At 40.7% G+C, this 25,994-nt stretch overlaps 1 protein-coding gene across 3 annotated transcripts in view; it reads right to left on the bottom strand.

Annotated features, from left to right (window-relative positions):
- Nucleotides 1-25,994, bottom strand: part of PPP2R5E (protein phosphatase 2 regulatory subunit B'epsilon) — a 176,076-nt gene that overhangs the window by 82,634 nt on the left and 67,448 nt on the right. For all 3 annotated transcript variants that reach the window (XM_080659526.1, XM_080659528.1, XM_080659527.1), the window contains exon 3: nucleotides 20,708-20,904. In XM_080659526.1, coding sequence (XP_080515652.1) covers nucleotides 20,708-20,904 — 197 coding nt within the window. The remainder of the gene's footprint in view (nucleotides 1-20,707; nucleotides 20,905-25,994) is intronic.

Genomic DNA, 25,994 nt, shown 5'->3' with positions numbered 1-25,994 from the left:
AGCTTTGGAAAAACATGAAACAAAGCAACATATGTATAATAGGGGTACCAGAATGACAAGAAAAAGAGCAAGGGTTAGAAAATCTACTTGAAAAAATAATGTCAGAAAACTTCCCTGATTTGGGGAAGAAGAAAGTCACACAACCACAGAGTCTCAAACAAGATGAAGCCAAAAAGACCCACACCAAAACACATCGTAATTACAATGGCAAACTTTAATGACAACGAGAGATTCTGAAAGGCTGCAGGAGACAGAGAATTACCCACAAGAGATCTCCCATTAGATAATCAAATGATTTCTCAACAGAAACACATCAGGCTAGAAAGGAGTGAAAGGAAGGATACAAAGTGATGCAGGGAAGGGGACTAAGTCCAAGAATACTCTATCCAGAGAAACTAAGATGGCGGCATAGGTGAGCACCTAAACTTCTGCCTTGCACAACAATTTCAAAACTACAACTAAACGACAGAACGGACATCATCCAGAACCACAGGAAGGCTGGCTAAGTGGAAATTCTACAACTAGAAGGAAAGAGAAAAGCTCATGGAGAATCAGAGGAGCGGCAAAGGGCTGAGGTACGGAGACACACACGCAGAGAGGAAGGGTGGCTGAGTGCCTGGCTGACTTTCTCTGGTGGGAGGGGGAAGGAAGCCCCCGACTGCATTGAACCCCAGCTCTGACTGAACTGAAACCCAGTTCTGGGCGAAACCCCGTGGACCCAGGCTCATACAGGGGGAGTCTGGACTGTCAGGTAGAGAGAAAGGCACACGGAGACTCATGGGAGCCGTGGCAGGCAGGGGTCCGGAGGCGTGCACACGCGCACGAGTGATAGCAGAGAATACTGAATGCGGAGGTTGCCGCAGGCTATCCCTAGCGGAAGGGAGTCAGAAGCTCCTGACTACACTGAACCCCAGTTACGACTCCACTGAACCCCAGTTCCAGGCGAGCCCCTGGGGACCCACGCTCTTACGGGGGGAATCTGGACTGTCAGGCGGAAACTCGGGGGAGCCGCAGAAGGCAGAGGTCTGGAGGTGTGCACGCAAGGGCAGGACTGATGGGAAGCCAAGACTGTCTGCTCCGCCCTGAGACTCCGCCACATCCAAGCTGAGCACAGAGGCTTTTGCAATTTGGCAAGTCTGATCCTATAAGGCTGTCTCCAGCAACGAACTTCTCCCAGCGTAGACACAGCTGATCCTCACAGCCAACTGGCCTGAAGGTCAATTCCTCCCAGTGATACCAACAACAATCAAGACTTAACTACAACAAGGCTGTACACACAGTCCACAAAGGGGTGCACCAAGAGTGTCCACCTCAGGTTAACTGGGGAGGCCGACCCACTGGACCCTATAGGACACCTAGCACACAAATCTACCCTACCAACTCAGGGAAGCAGTGAAAATGCGGCGTCAAAGAAACAGATCACAAACAAAAGAAATGGAGGAAAACAAACGACTGGATATAGAATTCAAAACCACGGTTATAAGGCTTTTCAAGAATATCCTAGAAAAGGCCGATAAATATAACGAGACCCTCGAAGATATGAAAAAGGACCAACTAGAAATTAAACATACACTGACTGAAATAAAAATATTATACAGAGACCCAACAACAGACTAGAGGAACGCAAGAATCAAGTCAAAGAATTGAAATACAAAGAAGCAAAAAAACACTCAACCGAAAAAGCAAAAAGAAAAAAAAATCCAAAAATATGAAGATAGTGTAAGAAGCCTCTGGGACAATTTCAAGCGTACCAACATCCAAATTATGGGGGTGCCAGAAAAAGAGAGAGAGCAAGATGCTGAAAACCTATTTGAAGAAATAATGACCGAAGACTTCCCCCACCTGGTGAAAGAAATAGACTTACAAGTCCAGGAAGCGCAGAGAACCCCAAACAAAAGAAACCCAAAGAGGACCACACCAAGACACATCGTAATTAAAATGCCAAGAGCAAAAGACAAAGAGAGAATATTAAAAGCAGCAAGAGAAAAACAGTTAATTACCTACAAGGGAGAACCCATACAATTTCCAGCTGATTTCTCAACAGAAACTATGCAGGCCAGAAGGGAGTGGCAAGAAATATTCAAAGTGATGAATAGCAAGAACCTACAACCAAGATTACTCTACCCAGCAAAACTATCATTCAGAATTGAAGGTCAGATAAAGAGCTTCACAGATAAGAAAAAGCTAAAGGAATTCATCACCACCAAACCAGTATTATATGAAATGCTGAAAGGTATTCTTTTTAAGAAGAGGAAGAAGAAAAAAGTAAAGAGAAAAATTATGAACAACAAATACATATCTCTCAACAAGTGAACCTAAAAATCAAGTGAATTAAAAATCTGATGAACAGAATAAACTGGTGAATATAATAGAATCAGGGGCATAGAAAGGGAGTGGACTGATAATTCTCAGGGGGGAAGAGGTATGGGGGGTGCAGGAAGAGACTGGAAAAAATTGTACACCTATGGATGAGGACAGTGAGGGGGAGGTAAGGGCAGCGGTTGGGTGGAAACCGGGTGGAGGGGAGCTATGGGGGGAAAAAGGAGAAACAATTGTAATAACCTGAACAATAAAAATTTATTAAATTAAAAAAAATAAAAAAATAAAAAATAAAGCATGAAAACACACACACACACAAAAAAAAGAATACTCTATCCAGCAAGGCTATCATTCAAAATTGAAGGAGAAATCAGGAGCTTCACAGGAGGGGAAAAAAAAAAAAAAAAAAACCCTAACAGTTTATCACTACCAAGCGAGCAAGGCAAGAAATGCTAAATGGACTGTTGTAAAAAGAAGGAAAAAAAAAAAAGGAAGAAGGAACACAGGCACAAAAAATAAAAATGGCTACAAACAAGTATCTATCAATAATAACCTTGAACGTAAATGGACTGAATGCTTCAATCAAAAGACATTGAGTGCCTGAATGGATAAGAAAACGTGACCCAGAGAGAAACCAAGATGGCGGCATAGGTAAACACCTAAACTGCTGCCTCGCACAACAATTTCAAAACTACAACTAAAAGACAGAACGGACACCATCCAGAACCACAGGAAAGCTGGCTGAGTGAAAATTCTACAACTAGAAGGAAAAAGAAAAGCTCACAGAGAATTGGAGGTACGGCAAAGGGGCTTTGTGCGCGCAGAGAGGAAGGGCGGCTGAGAGCCTGGCTGACTTTCTCTGGCGGAAGGGGGAAGGAAGCCTCCGACCGCACTGAACCCCAGTTCTGACTGCACTGAACCCCAGTTCCGGGCGAACCCCTGGGGACCCACGCTCTTACGGGGGGAGTCTGGACTCTCGGGCGGAGACTCGAGCTGGGAAAGGCAGAAGTCTGAAGGCGCGCGCGGGCCAGTGCGCACAAAGGCTGCGGAGGTTGCCACAGGCTTTCCCTAGTGGAAGGGAGTCAGAGGATTCTGACTGCACTGAGCCCCAGTTCGGACTGCAGTGAACCCCAGTTCCAGGCGAGCCCCTGGGGACCCACGCTCTTGTGGGGGGAGTCTGGACTCTCGGGCGGAGACTCGGGAGCCGGGGAAGGCGGAGGACTGAAAGCGGGCGCGCGCGTGCCAGTGCGCACAAAGGCTGCGGAAGTTGCCACAGGCTTTCCCTAGTGAAAGGGAGTCAGAGGCTCCTGACGGCACTCAGCCCCAGTTCTGACTGCAGTGAACCCCAGTTGCAGGCGAGCCCCTGGGGACCCACGCTCTTGTGGGGGGAGTCTGGACTCTCAGGCGGAGACTGGAGCTGGGGAAGGCGGAGGACTGAAAGCGCACATGCGTGCAAGGGCAAGGCTGACAGGAAGCCAAAACTGAGACTCCACCCCATCCAAGCTGAGCACAGAGGATATTGCAATTTGCCAAGTCTAATCCTATAAGGCTGTCTCCAGCACCGAACTTCTCCCAGCATAGACACAGCTGATCCTTACAGCCAACTGGCCCAGAGGTCAATTCTTCCCAGTGATACCAAGAAAACGTGACCCATATTTATGGTGTCTGCAGGAGACCCAACTCAGAAGAAGGGATGCACACAGACTGAGATTGAAGGGATGGAAAAATATCTTTCAGTCAAAGAAAAAAAAGCTGGGGTAGCAATACTTATATCAGACAAAATAGACCTCAAAGTGAAGGCTATAAAAAGTGATAAGGAACGCCACTGCATAATACTAAAAGGATCGATACAACAAGAAGATATAACTCTGGTAAACATATATGCACCCAATATAGGGGCACCCAAATACATAAAAAAAACTTCTGGAAGAAATCAAGAAAGAGATCGACAACAATAGAATCATAGCAGGGGACTTCAATACCCCACTGACATCACTCGATAAGTCCTCTGGACAAAAAATCAGCAAAGAAACAGCAATCCTAAATGACAAACTAGATCAGATGGACTTAATTGACATCTTTAGAACATTTCACCCCAAAGCTATGAAATATACATTCTTCTCAAGTGCACATGGGACATTTTCAAAGGCAGACCACATATTGGGTAACAAGTAGAAGTTTCTCCAAATTCAATAAGATTGAAATTGTATCAACCATCTTCTCAGACCACAATAGCATAATATTAGAAATCAACTACAATAAAAACAATCCAAAAAATTCAAACACTTGGAAGCTGAATAACATACTATTAAACAATGATTGGGTTACCAAAGAGATCATAGAAGAAATTAAAAACATCTTGGAAACTAATGACAATAAAAACACAACAATCCAAAATCTATGGGACACAATGAAAGCAGTCCTGAGAGGGAAGTTTATAGCTCTACAGGCCTACCTCAAAAAACAAGAAAAAATGGTAGTAAACCATCTAACTCTACAACTTAAAGAATTAGAAAGAGAGCAACAAGAAAAGCAGGGCAGAAAACTAAGTCCTACAAACAAGTACCTATCAATAATAACCTTGACCGTAAATGGACTGAATGCTCCAATCAAAAGACATCGAGTGCCTGAATGGATAAGAAAACATGACCCATATATATGGTGTCTGCAGGAGACCCAACTCAGAAGAAGGGATGCACACAGACTGAGATTGAAGGGATGGAAAAATATCTTTCAGGCAAATGGAAATGAAGTATCGTTCAGAGTGAGCAGAAGGAAGGAGATAATAAAGATCAGAGCAGAAATAAATGACATAGAGACCAAAAAAAACAATACAAAAGATCAATTAAACCAAGAGCTGGTTCTCTGAAAGGATAAACAAGGTTGATGAACCTCTAGCCAAGCTCACCAAGAAACAAAAAGAGAGGACCCAAATAAACAAAATCAGAAATGAAAGAGATGAAGTAACAACCAACCCCACAGACATACAAAGGATTGTAAAAATATATTATGAACAACTCTACTCCAACAAACTACAACCTTAAAGAATTGGACATATTCCTAGAAAAATACAACCTTCCAAAACTCAATCAGGAAGAATCAAAAAAACTTGAATAGGCTGATAACTACTGATAAAATTGAAACAGTAATCAAAACCTTCCAGCAAACAAAAGCCCTGGACTGGATGGCTTCACAGGAAGTTTTACCAAATATTCAAAGAAGAACTAAAACCTATCCTTCTCGGACTATTCCAAAAAATTCTAGAGGAAGGCATACTTCCAAGCTCTTTCTATGAAGCCAGCATTACCCTACTCCCAAAACCAGATAAAGACACTACAAAGAAAGAGAATTACAGGCCAATATCCCTGATGAACACAGATGCTAAAATCATCAACAAAATTCTAGCAAATCGGATCCAGCATTACATTAGAACAATCATACACCATGGCCAAGTAGGATTTATTCCAGGGATTCAAGGATAGTACAATATCCGCAAATCAATAAACGTGACACATCCCATAAACAAATTGAGAGACAAAAAATCACATAATCATATCTATTGATTCAGAAAAAGCATTTGACAAAATCCAACACCATTTCCTGATAAAAAAAACTCTCAAAAGTGGGAATAAAGGGATCATACTTCAAGATAATAAAAGCCTTATATGAAAAACCTACAGCCAACATCATACTCAATGGGCAAAAACTAAAACCATTTCCCCTAAGAACAGGAACAAGACAGGGATACCCACTTTCACCACTCCTTGTTTGACATCATACTGGAAGTACTAGCCATTAGCAATCAGATAAGAAGAAATAAAAGGCATCCAAATTGGAAAAGAAGAAGTAAAATTGTCATTATTCACAGATGACATGATATTGTACATAGAAATCCCTAAAGACTCCATCAAAAAAAATACTAGTATTAATAAATTAATTTAGCAATGTAGCAGGATACAAAATTAACACCCAGAAATCTATGGCTTTTTTATACACCAATAATGAACTCACAGAAAGAGAAACTAAAAAAAAAAATCCCATTTACCATTGCAACAAAAAAAACTAAGATACATAGGAATAAATTTAACCAAGGAGACAAAGGACCTGTACTAAGAAAATTATAGGACGCTGAAAGAAGAGATAGAGAAAGACAAACAAATGGAAGAATATACTGTGTTCATGGATTGGTAGAATCAACATCATCAAAATATCTATACTACCTAAAGCAATCTATAGATTCAATGCAATCCCTATTATATTACCAATGGCATATTTCAAAGACCTAGAACAAACTGTCCAAAAATTCATCTGGAATAAAAAAAAAGACCCCGAATAGCTGCAGCAATCTTGAGAAAGAAGAACAAAGTTAGAGGGATCACAATACCAGATATCATGCTACATTACAAAGCCACTGTTCTCAAAACTGCCTGGTGCTGGCACAAGAACAGACATATAAACGAATGGAACAGAACAGAGAACCCAAAAATGGACCCAAACCATTATGCTCAATTAATATTTGACAAAGGAGGCAAGAGCATACAATGGAGTCAAGACAGTCTCTTCTGCCGAAACCGGTTTGGCTCAGTGGATAGAGCGTCGGCCTGCGGACTGAAAGGTCCCAGGTTCGATTCCGGTCAAGGGCACGTACCTTGGTTGCGGGCACATCCCCAGTGGGGGGTGTGCAGGAGGCAGCTGATCGATGTTTCTCTCTCATCGATGTTTCTGGCTCTCTATCCCTCTCCCTTCCTCTCTGTAAAAATCAATAAAATATATTAAAAAAAAAAAAAGACAGTCTCTTCCATAAATGATGTTGAGTAAATTGGACAGATACAAGCAAAAAAAAATGAAACTAGACCACCAACTTACACCAACTGAAAATGGATAAAGGTAAGATGGGAAGCCATAAAAATCTTAGAAGAAGCTATAGGCAGTAAAATAGCAGACATTTGTTGTAGCAATATCTTTACCGATACAGTTCCTAGGGCAATGGAAACTAAGGAGAAAATAAACAGATGGAACTACATCAAAAGGAACCATAACAAAACAAGAAAGCCCACTGCATGGGAGAACGTTTGTCAATGTTATCTCCAATAAGGGTTGAATGTCCAAAATTTATAGGCAACTCATACAACTTAACCTAAGGAAAATAAACAATCCAAAAATGGGCAAAGCACCTATATAGACACTTTTTGAAAGAGAACATACAGGAAGCCAAGAGACATATGAAAACATGCTCAAAGTCACTAATCATCCCAAGAGATACAAATCAAAACGACAATGAGATTCCATCTCACACCTGTCAGAATGGCTATCATCAACAAATCAACAAACGACGAGTGCTGGCGGAGAAAAAGGAACCCTCTTGCACTGCTGGTGGGAATGCAGACTAGTGCAGCCAATGTGGAAAATAGTATGGTGTTTCCTCAAAAAATTAAAAATGGAGTTCCCATTTGACCCAGTAATCCTACTTCTAGGAATATATCCCAAGAAAACAGAAACACCAATCAGAAAGGATATATGCACCCCTATGTTCATAGCAGCACAATTTACCATAGCTAAGATTTGGAAACAGCCTAAGTGCCCATCAGCAGATGAGTGGATTAGAAAAGTGTGGTACATTTACACAATGGAATACTATGCTGCTGTAAAAAAGAAGAAATTCTTACCATTTGCATCAGCATGGATAGACATGGAGAGCATTTTGCTAAGCGAAATAAGCCAGTCAGAGAAAGATAAATATCACATGATCTCATTCATTTGTGGAATATAATGAACAACATAAACTGATGAACAAAAACAGAATCAGAGTCATAGAAGCATCCAACAGACTGTCCAACCTATGAGGGAAAGCCAGGGGTGAGGGTGTAAAAGATTAAAGGACTTGGCCAAAACCGGTTTGGCTCAGTGGATAGAGCGTCGGCCTGTGGACTGAAGGGTCTCAGGTTCGATTCCGGTCAAGGGCATGTAAGTTGGTTGCGGGCACATCCCCAGTAGGAGGTGTGCAAGAGGCAGCTGATCGATGTTTCTCTCTCATCGATGTTTCTAACTCTCTATCCCTCTTCCTTCCTCTCTGTAAAAAATCAATAAAATATATTTTTTTTAAAAAGAGTTTAAAAAAAAAAAAAGATTAAAGGACTTGTATGCATGCATATGAGCATAACCAATGGACACAGACAGTAGGGGGGTGAGGGCACGTGCTGGGGGTGGAGTCGACCAGGGAGAGGTCAATGAGGGGAAAAGGAGAACTTAAGTAATACTTTAAACAATAAAGAATTTTAAAAAAATACCTGAACTACATCAGACTGTAGAGTAACATTACTCCTTACCTGAACTACTTCATAACAAAGTAAAACAGGCCACTCTGGGGGAGAGAGAGACAGAGAGCCCTCCCTTCCCAGCCTCACTGAGGCATGCCAGCCTCATCTTGGGTGAAAGGCAGAAGTGTAGAAGCAATTTTCTCAGAAAGAAACCAAGAGAGGGCTCTAGGAATAAGGAACTGTCCAGCAACCCTGTAAGCTTCCACTTTAAATGTGCTTTTAAAGATCACTGCCTTCCAATTATTTTTTCCCTCAAATAACTACTCCTACTTTCCAGAACAGGGCATTACAGGCTCCCCACTTAGTACCTATGCCAGTAAAAATATGAAACTCAATTTTCCAGACCTTCTCTATTGTCTAAGCTTAACAAATGTTCTAACTTTTCTAAGAGAAAAAGTCAACAGCCCCACAAAAGGAGCCTACATTATTCCAGAGGCCTATTCTCATAAAGGCCTTAACTCAGGGGTGGGCAAACTTTTTGACTCGAGGGCCACAATGGGTTCTTAAACTGGACCGGAGGGCCGGAACCAAAGCATGGATGGAGTGTTTGTGTGAACTAATATAATTCAAAGTAAAGGAGCGGAGGGGAAAGCAAGAGAACCGGATAGAACAGCCGGATCCGGCCCACGGGCCATAGTTTGCCCACGGCTGCCTTAACTTCTTCAGGAAGGGAAATTCCACATTTCAAAGCAGCTCATTTAGTACCTAATACTATCTATCTAGCCCCCACTCCCTGTTTGTTACCTACGTTTCTAAAGGGTCAGGAAACATCATATTCTCTTATTATAACGTGCTTATCCGTTTTATTAAAAATAAACCTGTTCTCCAACTTACTAAGAAGTTATAACCAGTCCTATTTTTATTCAGAAACATCTTCTCTTCTATGTGTCACCCCTGGCACCCCTGCCTATGCCCCTTTATGCCCAGGCCCTGCCTACTGCCTTAGGCTCTGGTCTTTCCAGTCTTCCCTTCTCCACTGTTCAGCCAACCCCCATCTCTAGTCATCATTGTAAAGGCATTTTTACTCTAAAAATCCTTTATCTTCTCCTCACTTTCCAGAGGCAACATCCTCCGCAGAAATCACTGGATAGCATATTTCTCATTTTCATCTACAGATCAAATTTGGCTTTTCACATTGGTCAGTAGCCAACTACCTCCTGAAAATGGCCTGCAGGTTGTTTCCTTGCCAAATTTTTGCCTCAAGCATTGCTGTCTCTGAAAATTCCACATAGAGGACACACATTTTCTCCTTTTTACACTGTGATGTAACCAGCTTTTCTGCTGTGAGAATCAACCAATAAATAAATCTCTCTCTCTCATTTCTGTCTCTCCTCAGTACAGAGACAGCTGAACCATATAAACTAGTACAAAATGCTAGAATTATCCAAGACCCCCATGCATGTACCATAGGCAATATTTCCCAATTATTTAATCACTAGGAGCCCAACGCGCAATTTGAAATTGCATGGTGCCATCCACTCTCGAGTCGCTGGTCCAGCCCTGCCTCGCTCCCCAGGTCCCACAGCAGCCGCGGCCGCAGCCACTGCTGGTCCAGCCCTGCCTCACTCTCCGGCCCTTGAAGCAGCCGTGGCTGCTGCTGATCAGGCCCTCCCCCAGCGCAGAGGCCCCTGCCGCCCTGCCCCCGACGCTGCACTCGCAAACTCCTCCTGTCCAGTCGACCCGTTACAGTGTCCCGGTTAATTAGCATATTTCTCTATTTTATATATAGATTCATTTCCTTGAGATTTTTTTCAGAAATATTGCTTTCTACCTATAACCATATTTCCAGTTAAATTAAAAGGTGGGAGAAAAAGAAAACAGAACTTAAATGCAGTACTGTAACTTACTCTACAAAATTCTGTTTCCAGCTTGAAACAGTGAGGAGACTGTTGAAGTATTCTCCTTACAGTGAGATAATAGTATTGGACAGATCAGTGCTAGACAAGTCACAGCTGTCAAACAATTTTAAGTACATTGGAAACTCTGAACAATCTGTAAAACAGTTAAGCCAGAAGGACTACAGCTTATAAATGAAGCAAATAGCAATCAAGAGTAGCTCAGTTGCTTCCTGAGTAAAAACCAGCTCCTTAGCGCTCATTTAAATAAACACTAAACACATTAAAATCTCTGTCAGATTCCTTAAGAGAAAATGTTTGCAGAAGAGAAATGGTAAATTATTAACATAGTAGGGACATGAATAAACAAGTATATCAGGAGAAATTATACTTAGGTTAACTAAGGCAGTAGAGATACACATGTACATATAATTGTTCACACAATACATACAAATTTATAGGGTCCTAAAAAAAAGAATTAAAAATGAAATTCCCAGAGAGAATTAAAGTTTAAAACCAACAATCAGAGAAAGGATATGGAAAGTCTCATTGAAGAGTCAAAAAGCTTTCAGGCTAGCAAGACATCATTGTAACTAGAAAAACTGATTAAGCTATCAAAAGAAAAAGGTAAGTCTAGCTGAAGTGGTAGAGATAGTACCATGAATAATGGTCATAATGACATCACGACAATCTTACAAAGTTACAATGGGGTAAACAAACTTAAGAGGATTAAGGCCATCTAAGATCACAGATAAGTCAGTAGCAGGACTGGGCCTAGTTCTGTCTGTCACACAGAAAGGACAACAAAAAGGAAAAATGGCCTCTATACAAATAAGTGCTTCCAAGGATTGGGGTCCATCATGGAGATGGAGATGAAGTGATGTTCAAATCATCTAACTCCCTTGCTGCTCACCAAGCAACTTGAGGCTGCTGGCAGAGCTTGCCTGCTTCTACTGGTGGGACAGAGAGAAGAGGCATGGGGGGAGCACATAATCATAGGGAATGGGATCATCTCAAAGACTGTAGTTTGGGTGGAACAGATGAGTGTTTGGAATGACACAGTCCTCCTCCTTTCCCCTCAATCACCATGCACTCTTATACTAGATCAGATGGATTTAATTGATACCTTCCGAGCATTCCACCCAAAAACAGCAGAATTTCAACATCTTCTAGGACAGACCACATGTTAGGACACAAAACAAGTCTCAATAAATTTAAGAAGATTGAAACCAGGCACTCATATACTGAGAGGGAGTGGTAGGGCAGGGAAAAAAAGTTAAGAATTATTAGTATACACCTTTGTGAAGAACCTCCAAGGATTAAGTATTTGACTACAACTCTAAACTGTGGAACTATTATAACAACCTACCAAAACTGACACAAGATGAAAGAGAAAATCTAGAGTCAGACATATACTTAAGAAATTGAATTCACTACCAGAAAACTTCCCACATAGAAAACTCCAGACCCACATAGTTTCATTGGTGAAATCATTTTAACCCCTTCATTTTTTATCTTTTGTTACTACAATAAAGGGTCATTTCAATCTCATCCTATATTTTCCAACAAAGCAGCACCTAGCAGAGCACTGCACACATGGTAAAATCAAGCTTAAATAATTTTGAAGTCAGATATATCTGAAAATTTAATCAAAAACTGCACTCCTCTACCATAAAATACACAAACTTTTGCAGCCAACATTTGAGAGTCCACTGACCCCATGAAAACAACCTATGGACACCCTTCAAAGCTAAATGAATATTAAGTGAGCATTAACTACAGAAGCACAGTGTGATAGTTAAAGATGGTAATTAAGGAAAGGGCAAAGTGCCTGCCAGTTTCTCTACCCTCTGGTAAACTACACATGGTAATAATCTGCTCCTAACCTTAAGCAGTGAATTCTTCCTGATCTCATTCTAAAAATGGCTTTTGGTAATCTTCATCATCATCAAGGAATTCTTTACTTTCTAATTTAATTATCATGTCCTAGCTTTTTTAGACACATCCTATCCTCAAAATTTAGCAGTAACTTCAGTTCCTAAATGCCTTTTCCCAGATATCACTTCACTCTCTTCCATATGTATTTATATTTCCAATCATGTAAGCAGCCTACCTTAATGGCTCACAGATCTTATCTCCTTTGGGTCTGAAGAGTCACCTCCAAGGCAAATTCTGGCCAGGATGCATATTTATATTCCTTATCAGATGCAGGAAGATGAAAATGGAAATTTCATATTTCCCCCGGTAGTTACCATTCCCAAGGCTACTTTTAGATAGTTGTTATTTTACAAAAAGAAACTCTCTGTCCTTCAGCCAACAGAGTATGTAGTGAAGTTAACAAAGCACTCCTGTGCAGGCAGACTCTGAGAGCTTTAATTGCGATTTCATAATTTTCTACAAAACCATATTATTCTATTAAGAGGCTAACCAGAGCGTGATTTCGAATCAAATCAGACTGTATAAAAGATAAAGCACTTAGATAAACCAAAGGACATGGTATAATTTGAGAGTGAGAAAAACAAAGTTAATGATGGCTAAGAAACAATATAAGAACTCAAGGAAAGACTTAAATAGAAAATAGTAAAAAAAAAAAAAACTAAAAAAAAACATTCAACATATTTTATATATCTTAAAACTAGTTAGCTTTGGAAAATCACATGTTCTATAATTTTAGGTATTTAGAGATTTAACCACAGATAAGGAGTGGGGCAGACTCTGAAACCAAGAAAAGCCAAAAGACAAAATATGAAAATAATAACAGCAAATGACTGGTGGGACAAGTAAACTTTCTGCAGGAAAGAAGTGGCAGGATTCTACTCTAATCAAGAGAGTACAGACAAGATTCCACCACTGTGCGTGCAATCATTATCTATAGTCATCTCGACTACCTCATACTTTATGCACTCCTCAGCCCACTAGCTCCCACCTGTACCACTGCATTAGCGCACACCGACTCCCTGGTGTCGCCCATGTTCCATCACTGTTCTTTTTCTCTCCTTACTACTCCCATAATTACCAATATCTATCTCCAGCTTTCTACATACAGGTCTCCCATAACCTCAGTTACATAAGAAATCAACTCCTCCCAAAACCTGCTCTCCCTCCTGCTGCACCTTTCTCAAATAGTGACACCTCTGATTGCCTAACTCCCAAAGCTATTGTAGACCCCTTCCCCTCTCACACTCCAAGCATCCATGCAAATGCTAAGTGGCTTCAATTTTACCTCCTGAGTCTCAGAAGCCATCCTTTCCTCTCCTTGTTTACTTCCACACCCGTGCTTGGTTTAGGCCCTACACAATTTCTCTACTACAGCAGTCCCCTAACAGATTCCTCTCTGCCTTCCATGTCAGCCCCCTCCAATCTATCTGACCCACTGTCATTGCAATGGAAATCTATGTCACACAGCTGTTGCTGAAAACTTTTCAATGGTTATCCATTGTCTGTGAGGTTCTTTCAGGATCTAGCTAGCATCTATATCTTCAATTGCCACCATTCACCTCTTCTCACTCCTGAATACACTCACACATTTAATGCTGGAACAATTTGGCATATACTGTTTCTCTGACTATATCATGGGGTTGGGGAATTCCTTTGTATCATCTAATTCTCTTTTTCATTTCAACACTATTTCAGCCACCTGAAAAATATGTACCCACCTTGAATACCCTACTGAGGCTTAACTTACTTTGTAAAACCTTCCTTCACCATCCCTACCTACCTCTGGTCAACCACCCTTTCTCTCTACTCCTTCCTTGCCTTTATTAATGCGTATATGACATTATCTTATTATTTGTTCACATGAGTATCCTTTCTACCCAATTGTAAGTTTGTTGACAGAGTAGAGCCCTGCCCTTTTTTTATCATCAAAATGTATAAGCGTGCATGCGCTGTCCCTCCAGAGAGCATGCTCGTGCCATCCCCTAACCCAGTGGTCGGCAAAATGCGGCTCACAAGCCGCGGTTTGCCGCTCTGTTGACTAATGAGTTTGCCGACCACTGCCCTAACCTGCCCTTCCCCCCAACAGGCACATATCCCCTAACCTCTAAGGGATCCCAACCTAGGAAACAATGGGCAGTGGCAGCTCATCCTGGGCTAACCCCTGAACCTGTCTCCAAGGCCCCCCTTTTCTCGGAATTCTCAGTGAGCTAAAGCAGCCCAGCCTAGGCTCTCCTGTTGCTTCTTCTATGCTCTTCCTGGTTTCACTCAACTTATTGCTTTAGTCAATAAGTTTTTGCTTGCTTTTTCTTTAAAAAAAAAAAAAAAAAAAAAAGTACAGGTATGGTTCTAAGTCATTCAGTAAACCTTACCTGGAGTTAACCAAAACAATGTCTTCACCAATGCAATTTCACACATTTGAACTATGCCCATGAGACATTTTTTAAAAGAAAAATGTGCAAATATAAAGAATACAAAATACATAGAATTCAAGTTTGGGTAAAAATAAATTAACACAAGATACTGGGAGAGTCAGAAATTCTAAGAAATCTTTCAAATGGATGCATGGCAATAGAACCAAAAAGAAAACCTGAACACAATGTGGAAAAAGACTGCCTCAAGGAAGAAGCCTGACACTTGAGAAGACACAAAGCAGAAGGAACTAAAGCTAAAGGAACTAAATGTCCTGATTCTCATTTTTCCATCAGATATGACCCCTTGAGAAATACATAAAACAAACCACTTTACCTAAGCAACTATTTCCAGCCGTGGGCAAACTACGGCCCGCAGGCCGGATCCGGCCCGTTCGGCTGTTCTATCCAGCCTGCGGAGCCGAAAGAGCAGAGGGTTCTCTTGCTCTCCCCTCCACTCCTTTACTTTGAATTTATATTAGTTCACACAAACACTCCATCCATGCTTTTGTTCCGGCCCTCCGGTCCAGTTTAAGAACCCATTCTGGCCCTCGAGTCAAAAAGTTTGCCCACCCCTGATTTATACACTTCAAGAATGGCAGAATCCATCCCAAATTTCTTAGACTGTGTTAACCAAAAGAGTTGGTAGTTTTCAGAGCTGACAGGATGTGAGAGATCATCATCAATCCCTCCATTTACAATACTGGGGTTTAGAGAAGAAATTGCTTTTACCTAAGATATCACCACTAGTTAAGTGGAAGGTGAGTGAGAAATAAAGACAGTGACTTCCACATTCTCTGTCTGGGGCTCTTTCCACTACCCCACACCATTCTTCTTCAAGTGAACTAAGTGCTATTGTTTTATTTTGTTTGCACATAGTTGTTTTTCTTTTTTAATTCTAGCAGCCTGTAGGTAGTATCCAGACTTCATTTAACACATAGATTACTTTTACCTGTCACTCTTTTCTTGTCGTAGCAATTCTCAAAGTACAGGTACCATCAAGTTGGATAAAAAGCTTTTGGTACTGCCCAGATGTGGTGGCTCAGTGGTTGAGCATCTACCTATGAATCAGGAGGTCACAGTTCAATTCTCGGTCAGGGCACATGCCCAGGTTGCAGCTCCATCCCCAGTGTGGGGCATGCAGCAGGCAGCTGATCAATGATTCTCTCTTATTACTGATGTTTCTAACTCTCTCTCCCTCTCCTTCCTCTCTGAAATCAAAAAAATATATTTTAAAAAATTTTTAAATAAATAAAAATACTACATTTCTTCCACCAATCCTATTGAAGCAGTTTCATTTTACAGTAACAAGAAAGAAGACTAGGTAGAGACAGTGACTGTTCAACAGGCAGGATCATCTTGGAATTACAGAATTTGAGAACCACTGAAGCAATGAAATGCTAAACATCTAGCTGATAGAGCATTTTCAGTCCACAACCAGAAAGTCTGGGTTAAATCAAGTATCCAATAACAAAATCATCAAAACATAACCATATTACTGATTGAATGTCTGCTGTCTTAGGCACTGTTCTAGGAGCTTTACATACATCATCAAAAATCCTTACAAAATACCCAGAAGACAGGTAAGACACAGATAAGGAAGGTGAGCAGCAGTAGCACCAGAATTTTTATATCCAAGGGGTTCAGAGGTGGCAAAATGGAAGGGAGTAGAGGGCACCAGGTGGGGACTTGGTCCCAACCCTTCTTACAGAGTGGTAAGCGCCCTGCTTATGCTTACTAGCTTGTACATATATTTGAGGTGGTGAGAACCTTGAAGTACAAACAAAAGCACAACAATTTTACTTAGATGGACTATTTATGGAGCAGAGGTACATAGGATGGGGCCACCTTGCCCCCATCCTATGTACCTCTTAGCACCACATGAAAATTGAGGGCCCCAAAGATGGAGGGTTACAACCAAGATGATGAAGCAAATGTGGCCAGAGCTAGCACTTGAACCATGTTTGTGTGGTTCCAAAGTACTTTCTACTCTACTATATTACATCCTTCTCTGAGAATACGACGATTGTCGAAGAACCACACAAAACTAGTAGTTAGCAATTTCACAAATCATGAGATAAAAATAAATAAATTAAAACTAAGAACCATAAAGTACCACCTAGCAAGTTAATTTTCTTTTAATTTTTTTTTTTTAATTTGAGAGAGAAAAGAAAGGAAAAAGAGAGGGAGAGCAGGGGGAGGAGGAGAGAAACATCGATCGGTTGCCACTCGTACACACCCCAACCAGGAATCGAACCCTGACCAGAAATCAAACCAGCAACCTTTCAGTGCACAGGATGACACTCAACCAAGTTAGCCAGACTGGCTAGGGCAGTGGTCGGCAAACTCATTAGTCAACAGAGCGGCAAACCGCGGCTCGCGAGCCACCGCAGTTTGCCGACCACTGGGCTAGGGCTAGCAAGTTAATTTTCTAATGCCCTAGAATACTGTGCATGCTACAGATTTAAGGATATTTTAATTTTTATAATTGATTTGAGAGAGAGTGAGGGAAGGAGAGAAGGGGGAAAGAGAGAGAGAGTGAGAGAACTGATTTGTTGTTCCACTTATTTATGCATTCATTGGTATGTGCCCTGACTGGGTATTGAACCTGCAACCTTGGCATATGAGGACAATGCTCCAAACAACTGAGCTACCCAACCAGGGCTCAAGTATATTTTAAACACAACTAATAGAAATCTGTGTGTGTGTGTGTGTGTGTGTGTGTGTGATGGGTACATGTGAGAGGGGTGGAGGGAGGTGGTGAGGGAGAAGAGAAAATGGTCTCCTTTTAAAAGATCAAAGCTGGTTTAGGACCAAGCTGGTTATAAAAATGAAAGAGTATTTAGATTATGCCAAATACTACATTTTAAAACTAAGTAGAATCCAATGACATTCAATATCTTTTTTTTTTTTTTAATCCTCACTGGGAGATACGTTTTTCTTGTCTTCATAGAGGAAGGGAAAAAGGGAGGGAGGGAGGGAGGGAGGGAGGGAGGGAGGGAGAGAGAGAGAGAGAGAGAGAGAGAGAGAGAGAGAGAGAGAGAGAGAACATCAATGTGAGAATCAATCGGTTGCCTCTGGTACATTATCCAACCAGGGATCAAACCCACAACCGACATTCAATGTCTTAATAGTGTTTTGAATGCCTGAAATGTTCACATTTTTAGAGGGTTCATTACTCATTCAATCAATTTCAGATAGGCCTGAGCTAGGAGGCATTAGGAGGACACAGAAATGTGCAAGATACATAGTTTTTGCCTAGAAGTGCTTAGAATCTAATTAGAAAAATCAGACAAGCGTATGAAAAGACTTAAAAAGCAACAAATGAACTAATTTGCTAAAGAAAAAAAAAAAAAAACCAAAAGGATAGGTTGCTGAGGAACTTAAGGAAGGAGAAAACTCTGGGCTTTTCAGGAAACACTAGTAGCACTTTAAGATCCTGAAATGAAAGGAAGAATCAGAATTAGTGGTGGGGACCTGGGGATTGGAGGTAATGTAGGGGTGGAGGCGTGGTGGCAGGGAATACATGAAGTTCCAAACAGGGGGAAAAGAAAGACTATTAAAAAACAAATCAGCCCTGGCTGGGAAACTCAGTTAGAGCATTGTCCCGATACGCCAAAGTTACAGGTTCAATCCCTGGTCGGGGAACATATAAGAATCAACCAATGAATGCATCAATAAGTGGAACAACAAATTGATGTTTTACTTTCTCTTTCTCTGCCCCCATCCCAAACTCTCTCCCTTCCTCTCTCTCTCTCTCTCTCAAATCAATAAATAAATGTTTTTTAAAATCAGCAAATATATAAATGTTCTCACACAAGGCCGCACTGCTGTGCATACAAGGATATTCATAGGATATTGGTTAAATAAAGTATAGCATATCCATACAATGAAATATTATGGAGCTATAAGATTGAGGCAGCTTTATATATACTGACATATACTATATACTGATAAGTGAAAAAAGCAAGTTACAGAGTGTGAATACAAATTTGTGTTTACAAGAAAACAATACTTACGCTTGTATGCTTGTATGCTAACATTTTCATAAACTATCCATAGAAAGATGCAGAAGGAAGTTATAAATAGTGGATACCTCTGTTGGCTGAGGACACAGGTAGGTTAAAAGCAAGGGAGCATCGCCCTAGCCAGTTTGGCTCAGTGGATAGAGCGTCAGCCTGCGGACTGAAGGGTCCTGGTTTGATTCCAGTCAAGGGCACATGTCCAGGTTGCGGGTTCGATCCCCGGGGGGGGGGGGGGGGGGGGCGCGCGTGCAGGAGGCAGCTGATCAATAATTCTCTCTCACCAATGATGTTTCTATCTCTCTCTCCCTCTCCCTTCCTCTCTTAAGTAAATAAAAATATATGTAAAAAAAAAAAAAAGGCAAGGGGGCATCTTCTGCAGAAGGCAGGTGGACTAGAGAAGATCCTAAGCATCAGGTTAAAAGTTAGAAAATACGCAAACTCTAGAGCAAGGTTTCTTCACTATGCACTACTGACAGTGGGGCCAGGTCATTCTTTGGGCGGGGCGGGGCGGGGGGGGGGGGCGGTAGAGGAGGAAACCGGGCGTCAGGGGGGCTGTCCTGTGCAGTGTAAGATGTTTAGCAGCATTTCTGGTTTCTCTCCACTGCATGCTGATAGTACATACACCCCTCCCACCCCTGGCTGTGACTACCAAAATGTCTCTAGACACTGCCAAAGTGCCCTGGGAAGCAAAATTGCCCCTGGTTGAGAACCACTGCTCAAGAGCCACAAAGTTAACAGTTAACCTATAAAACAGTCTAGTACAGGGGTGGGCAAACTTTTTGACTCGAGGGCCACAATGGGTTCTTAAACTGAACCGGAGGGCCGGAACAAAAGCATGGATGGAGTGTTTGTGTGAACTAATATAAATTCAAAGTAAAGGAGCGGAGGGGAGAGCAAGAGAACCGGATAGAACAGCCGGATCCGGCCCGCGGGCCGTAGTTTGCCCAAGGCTGGTCTAGTACTATATTCCTATAAATCAACAACAAATGCAATATACACTCAGATATGGATCTGAAGAATATAGTGGATGTTGTTTGGAAATAACCTTCACACATCAGTCACAGTTTCTCATGTTATTATAATATGAACTAAACCTTTTGGGTCTCTGAAGCAATTTTGCCAGTTAGTAGACCAGCCCCAAAACCCAACCCCAATCCCACCCAAACAGCGTGCACTGTATAGATTCCAGATCTTCCAGGGTGCCCAGGAAGGCAACCTGCCCACACAAATCTAACAGAAAATCATATTTTGGCCCAGATTTTGGAAAAATAATATAATTACTGATACAATGCAAGTTACTTGCATTAGTTAATAATGTTTCTTCTCTTAATTCCTAAAGTCCACACAAAGTGCAAGACACTGTTCAAAAATAATGAAAGACATCACCCCGATTTCAAGATTATAAAGAGAATGATTAGCTTATTAAGCCAAGAGAGGCTTAACTAAATTCTATAAATCACATTTTATTAAGCATAAAGCCATTTCTAATATGCCACAATCAATGAGGAAGGGGAAGGGGAATCAAGAAATCCAACAGGGTTGAATATTTTTCTAAAATTTTGTTGATTTTCCTGTGTCTGTTCTTTTCCCAAAACCAGAAAACCAATAATACCCTGGCAATCTTGGCTTCATAGTTTGAAGTCATTGATTCCTCCAATACCGTTGCAGGTGAAAAGTTCTGGATTTCATTCACATAAAATAGTGCTCTTTAAATTCTAGGACTGTCAACTACTTGTGCTTAGCTCTCAGGAGGTTGGCTCTCTTTCGTGGAGGTGACCTCCAGTGACCTGCCTCTGCCATGAATACACCTGTGAGTGGCTATAGAGGTGCTTAAAAGTGTCCGCGGCGAAAAAAAAGAAACTCACCATTCTAACTACTTCAGGGTAAGTCTGCTCTGTCAAACAGCCTCTGCTTATTGTAATGTAGTCCACCAGTTCATTAAGAGTGGAGCGCTTGTATTCTTTCATTTTAAGATCAGATAGCGTGTCCATGAAGTCAAAAATGACACAGCACTGCTGAAGTTTCTTTAGGAACAGTTCAGGCTGCTCTGAGGATGGAACGTCTAAGAAAAAAAAAGGAAATGGTATAAGTCTGTCATCAATTTCTAGGTAACAGGAATTCTCTGTGAAAGTTATTTCAAAAGCAAGTTCAAAAAAATAAGAATTCACATGACAACAGTGTTTTTTAACAGTTACATATGGCCAGGAGGGGATACCATATCCACTACTTCGGACAACTTGTCTTTGAAAAATTATGATAACAACATAATTGACTGCATTTGTCATTCCACACCAAAGATTGACCAAAATCCCAAGAGCCATTAGAGTTGAAGCTAATTTTAACCCAAACACCCCAATGTCAACATCCTTAAGCTAAAAACAATGAAAAAGGTCAAATTTCCCATTATAAGGTAAAAGCAAGAAGTTTTCACTATTGGTAAAAAATTTCAAAGCAGAGATGTCAGTCGATTCATTTTAATTTCATGCTGACATCCTTGGTATTTAAAGCAAATGATGAGTGGTGTGTGTGTGTGTGTGTGTGTGTGTGTGTGTGTGTGTGTGTTACTTTGGCTTGCTATCTATGAAGTTTTTTTGTCAAAGAAACTTGAGAAGTCAACAAAATGAAGTAATACCAACTCTCAAAAGAGTACATGAGTAGTAGGACAATAAGAATGATCGCTACTTAAATCTATGCTCTTTCTTTTGACCCATCTTCTTCCCTTGCAGTGGGAGAAAACCACTAGCATCTTAATAATATGTCCTCAGAATAAACATCTATCTTTTCCCACAAACAGAGAGCCCAACATTTGGTTTTGTGTCATTTCTAAAAAATACCTAGAAATTTTAGGTTAAAATTCCCCAGCTAGAATGGAAGCCTGATCTAAAGTTGAACTTGAAATACTGAACTTAAAGTTGAACCAACTAAGTCAGTGGTCGGCAAACTCATTAGTCAACAGAGCAGCAAACCGCGGCTCACGAGCCGCAGTTTGCCGACCACTGGACTAAGTTATACATAGCTATCCCTATCTTCTTTCCACTATTTTATTCCCCAAAACTGGAGCTTCCCTAGAAAGGCAATGAAATTATGACCAGAGTAAGCTCTGCAGCCTTCATCTAAGGTGATTAACTCATCAATCCTCAAAACATTCTTAAAGGCAAACAGGTGACATTGTATTATTCCCTATTTTCCAAAAAGAAAAGTAGAGACAATCATTGAGGTTCCACAATGAATGAATTATAGGGCTGGCACAGTGCCCGGGTTTCTAACCACATTCCCATATTTCCTTTGTACTGGTACTCATGAAGGACTTCAACAATGTTTGGCCAGTCACTTGCAAACAGCCTTTGTTGCCAGCCTCCCAGTAAATGCTTTACAGCACCTTCAAAGGATGGGCCATCTGCTCCCTGAAAGTAAGTGCAACAGCTAGCAGGACCCACCTTATAGCCATCAGCAGCCCCAGCAGAAAGCAGTGAGGGCTAGGCTCCTCACAGGGTCCACGTGACTCCTCTCCACAACCCTCTGCCCCTCTTCGCATCTCACAACCCAAGTATTACCCCAAGTACTCAGGACTTCATAGATAATTTTCCCAAAACACTGCCTGCTGCATCGATTTTAGGATAAGCCTAAAATGTAGAGAGGACACCTAAAAACATGGGATTTCTCTACCAGATATAAGGGAACAAGAGGTAGTCAATATTTTTTAAGGTATATGACATTACTGTTACTCTCAGAAAAGTTATAAATTTAGAAATCATTCTTAACCAATGAGTTTCCCCTCCCACCACCGCCCCCATAGGTCCCTAAAGGCCCAATGTATCTTATAGTCAAAGACTTTGGAATTTGAGTTAAGCCATGAGACATGTCTTATTCTATGCCCCTAGACTTAATCACCTTTAAAACATCTAGCATTAGACTGTAAGAACTAAATTTAGTCAGACCAAACCTCTTTAACTGTTACCTACTTCAATGTTTAAAATAAACAAACAAAAAAACTAAACAAGGCTGCTCATAAATGTGACTATATACCCTTAACCAATGCCTAACTATATACACAGAACCAACATGGTTAATTACTAAACTTTTCTTAGTTCTAAATCAGATCCCATACCTCGAAGCTGAAAGGAAGTTTTTATGCTGTATAAGGAATAAGAAAGCGCTTATTATTGTAACATTAAAGTTAAAATATTCAAGGGAAATTTTAATTAATTCTATTTTTGATACAGTAACTTTATTAAGGCTTAAAAACCAGAACTTCCACATGGAGAACTCCATAACCCAACACATATGAATTATGAAGGCATCTATAAATGATAACCTTTTCTCCAGAAAACAAACCATATTTAAGCAGTGACAACAACAATTCATCTTTGTGGTCAGTGCAATAATACTCAAGAGATTCATATATTTGATTATTTGAAAAATTCAGGCAGTTAACATTTAGTCCTATTTTTTTAATGTTAGGCAGTTGAAATGTATTCTTTATTTAACAAATTGATGTAATGTTATAAACAAATGTGAAGAAGGTTATCCACCTGCTTAATGGAACAATGATGATAGTTTACATTTATTGAGTCCTAGTAGGTACATATATTGAGTACTGTTCTAAGCACTTTCACATATTATATCTCATTTAATCCCAACAACAATGCCATCAGTAGGTACTATTTCAAATTTAAAAGATGAGAAAACCAAGACAAAGAGATTCAAGGACTTGCCCTGAGTTACAGAGCTAACAAGCAGTGGAGACAGGATTCAAACTCAGGCATACTGGTCCAAAGCCTGGACTCTTCACCACCATGCAACATTCAAACTCAGTGAAAGACAAGCATAATACCATATTCCATAGAATAGAGTATGTGCAAAGCGAAGAGGAAGAATGCAGAAGGAAATCAACAAATCAATCTCTAATATGCCCCATTCATAAAGGATCATGCTGAACCCCTTCTGTGTCTCCCCTTTAGCCCATTCCCCAGAGACTAACATATATACTAATAAGCTTTCCTTTCTACTTTATAACAGACTAAATTCTTCTAAAGTGATTTCTGATTCTTAAATTAAACAACTTAAGTAGTCAAAACTGACTCAAAGAAAAAGAGAGGAGAGGTTTCCTCAAAGAGCCAATTCTTTCATGGCAACAATTTTTTAAAACTTTTTCATTCGTGCTGAAGGATGTCCTAACTTAGTCCAAGCAAAGGGCTCTTCCTGTAATGTTCAGCCCTTGAATTGCCCCACATAGCCAGGCTGCTCCCCAGCTACTTGCTCTCCTCTCCCTAGTTCGGTGGGATTTGAAAAAGTAGAATGTGAAAAGATAGGACAGGACAGGATGGGAGAAGGAACACTCTCTGGATAGTTCAGAATATTTCAATTATAAAAGTTTAATGTCTATGGAACCAGACCCAGAGGTAGATACAAATGGCAGTTATACATCTCACTGTCCTGTTCTTCTCTTTCCTTTTTAATAGTTATTTTCTCCCACATGCCTTTTCTATTATTCTCTCTTAGCATCCTCCTATCAACTTTCATCAATAAGCTAGAGAAAATAACTATTCCCACTTCCAAGGTGTTTATATCTAAACTAGAGGCCAGCTGCACAAAATTCATGCAAGATTAGGCCTTCCTTGCCCCAGCTGCTGGCACCAGTTTCCCTCCGGCTGCCGGCACCCGGGACCGGGCTTCCCTCGCAACCCCGGCTTCGTCCGGAAGGTCGTCCGGAAAGATGTCTGGTCTAATTAGCATATGACACTTTTATTATTATAATTTTAAAATTTACAAGTGCCACAAGTAATGGAAAATGGACACATAATGCAACAGTAGAGGGAGAATACAAGTTAACTTAGAAGACTAATATTCTCCTTGTGTCTAAAAAACAGTCAACAGAACTATATACTTTTTAGCCACAGCCCATCCACCCCACCCCTATCACATGTGCATGGCGAATGTACACACAAACACACACACACACACACACACACTCTTCCTCAGTATGATTTTGAGGACTGGTTGTTTATTATTTGTTTACAATTGGCAGAAGAAGCTCATTCCTCCCTAGTCATCAGCTTCCATTATTCCATCCCATCTAATATTTGGGGCACAAGATCATGTATCCAATATCAGCCCACCTTCCCTTGGAGCCTGAAAAAGTCAGGAGTTTGCAAAGCAAAAAGCAGCAAGTAGAAGAAATAAAACATGAGCCTGGTGTCCTTTGGATTTGGTGCTCTTTGACTCCAGTCAACTGAAATTGTTAAAAATCAGAATGTTAAATTCATACCTGCAAATATGCCAACCAAGTAAGTAAAAAAGGCCCACATCATTGTATTTATTAACCATAATATCAAAGAAAGAAAAGAGAATGGTTTTAAAGAAAAAAAAAATACACACACACACACACACACACACACACACACACACACACACACACACACTGTTAAAATGTATTTGGAGCCCTGGCCTGTGTGGTTCAGTTGGTTGGGTGTCATTTACATGCATTAATTAGCCCGTTTCCATCCATTTCTCCATTCTCACAAAAAATAATGGTACCAACACAGATTGAGTATGTAAACGTGGTCTTCAATCCCCTTCACCTCAGCCCTTAGAACTTTCCCTACAGTGTACAAATCCCCATCCATGTATGCTATCAGTCCCTCACACAAAACTCTCCAAACATCAACAAAGTCTGTGAGAATTTTAATTGCATAAGGCATATAAGACTATATTTATAGAAAATTAGTCCCATAGTACCAGGGAAAGCTGAGCACTAAAATATTAAGTTGACCAAGCAAGTGGTTCAGTGGCTCATAGGTTGGGCATCGACCTATGAACAAGGAGGTCATGGTTTGATTCCCAGACAGGGCATATGCCCGGGTTGCAAGTTCCACCCCAGTAAGGAGCATGCCGAAGGCAGCTGATCTATGATTCTCTCTTATCAGTGATGTTTCTATCTCTCTCTCCCTCTTCCTTCCTCTCTGAAATCAATAAGAAATGGAGAACAAGATGTTAAGTAAGATGTGATCAACAGGTATTCACTAGAATAGAAATAGAAACCAGAATTATCCACAAAACTAACAAACATATGGAGTGAAGAAAAGCAACTTGTAGAATAATACATATAGTATGATTCAATTTGTATAAAATTCAAAGGATGCAAAACCAGGT

Source organism: Plecotus auritus, assembly GCF_963455305.1.
Source record: "Plecotus auritus genome assembly, chromosome: 1".
In the NCBI taxonomy this organism is placed as follows: Eukaryota; Metazoa; Chordata; class Mammalia; order Chiroptera; family Vespertilionidae; genus Plecotus; species Plecotus auritus.
The sequence above is the reverse complement of the archived record's forward strand: the minus strand, read 5'-3'. Positions and strand labels throughout refer to the sequence as shown.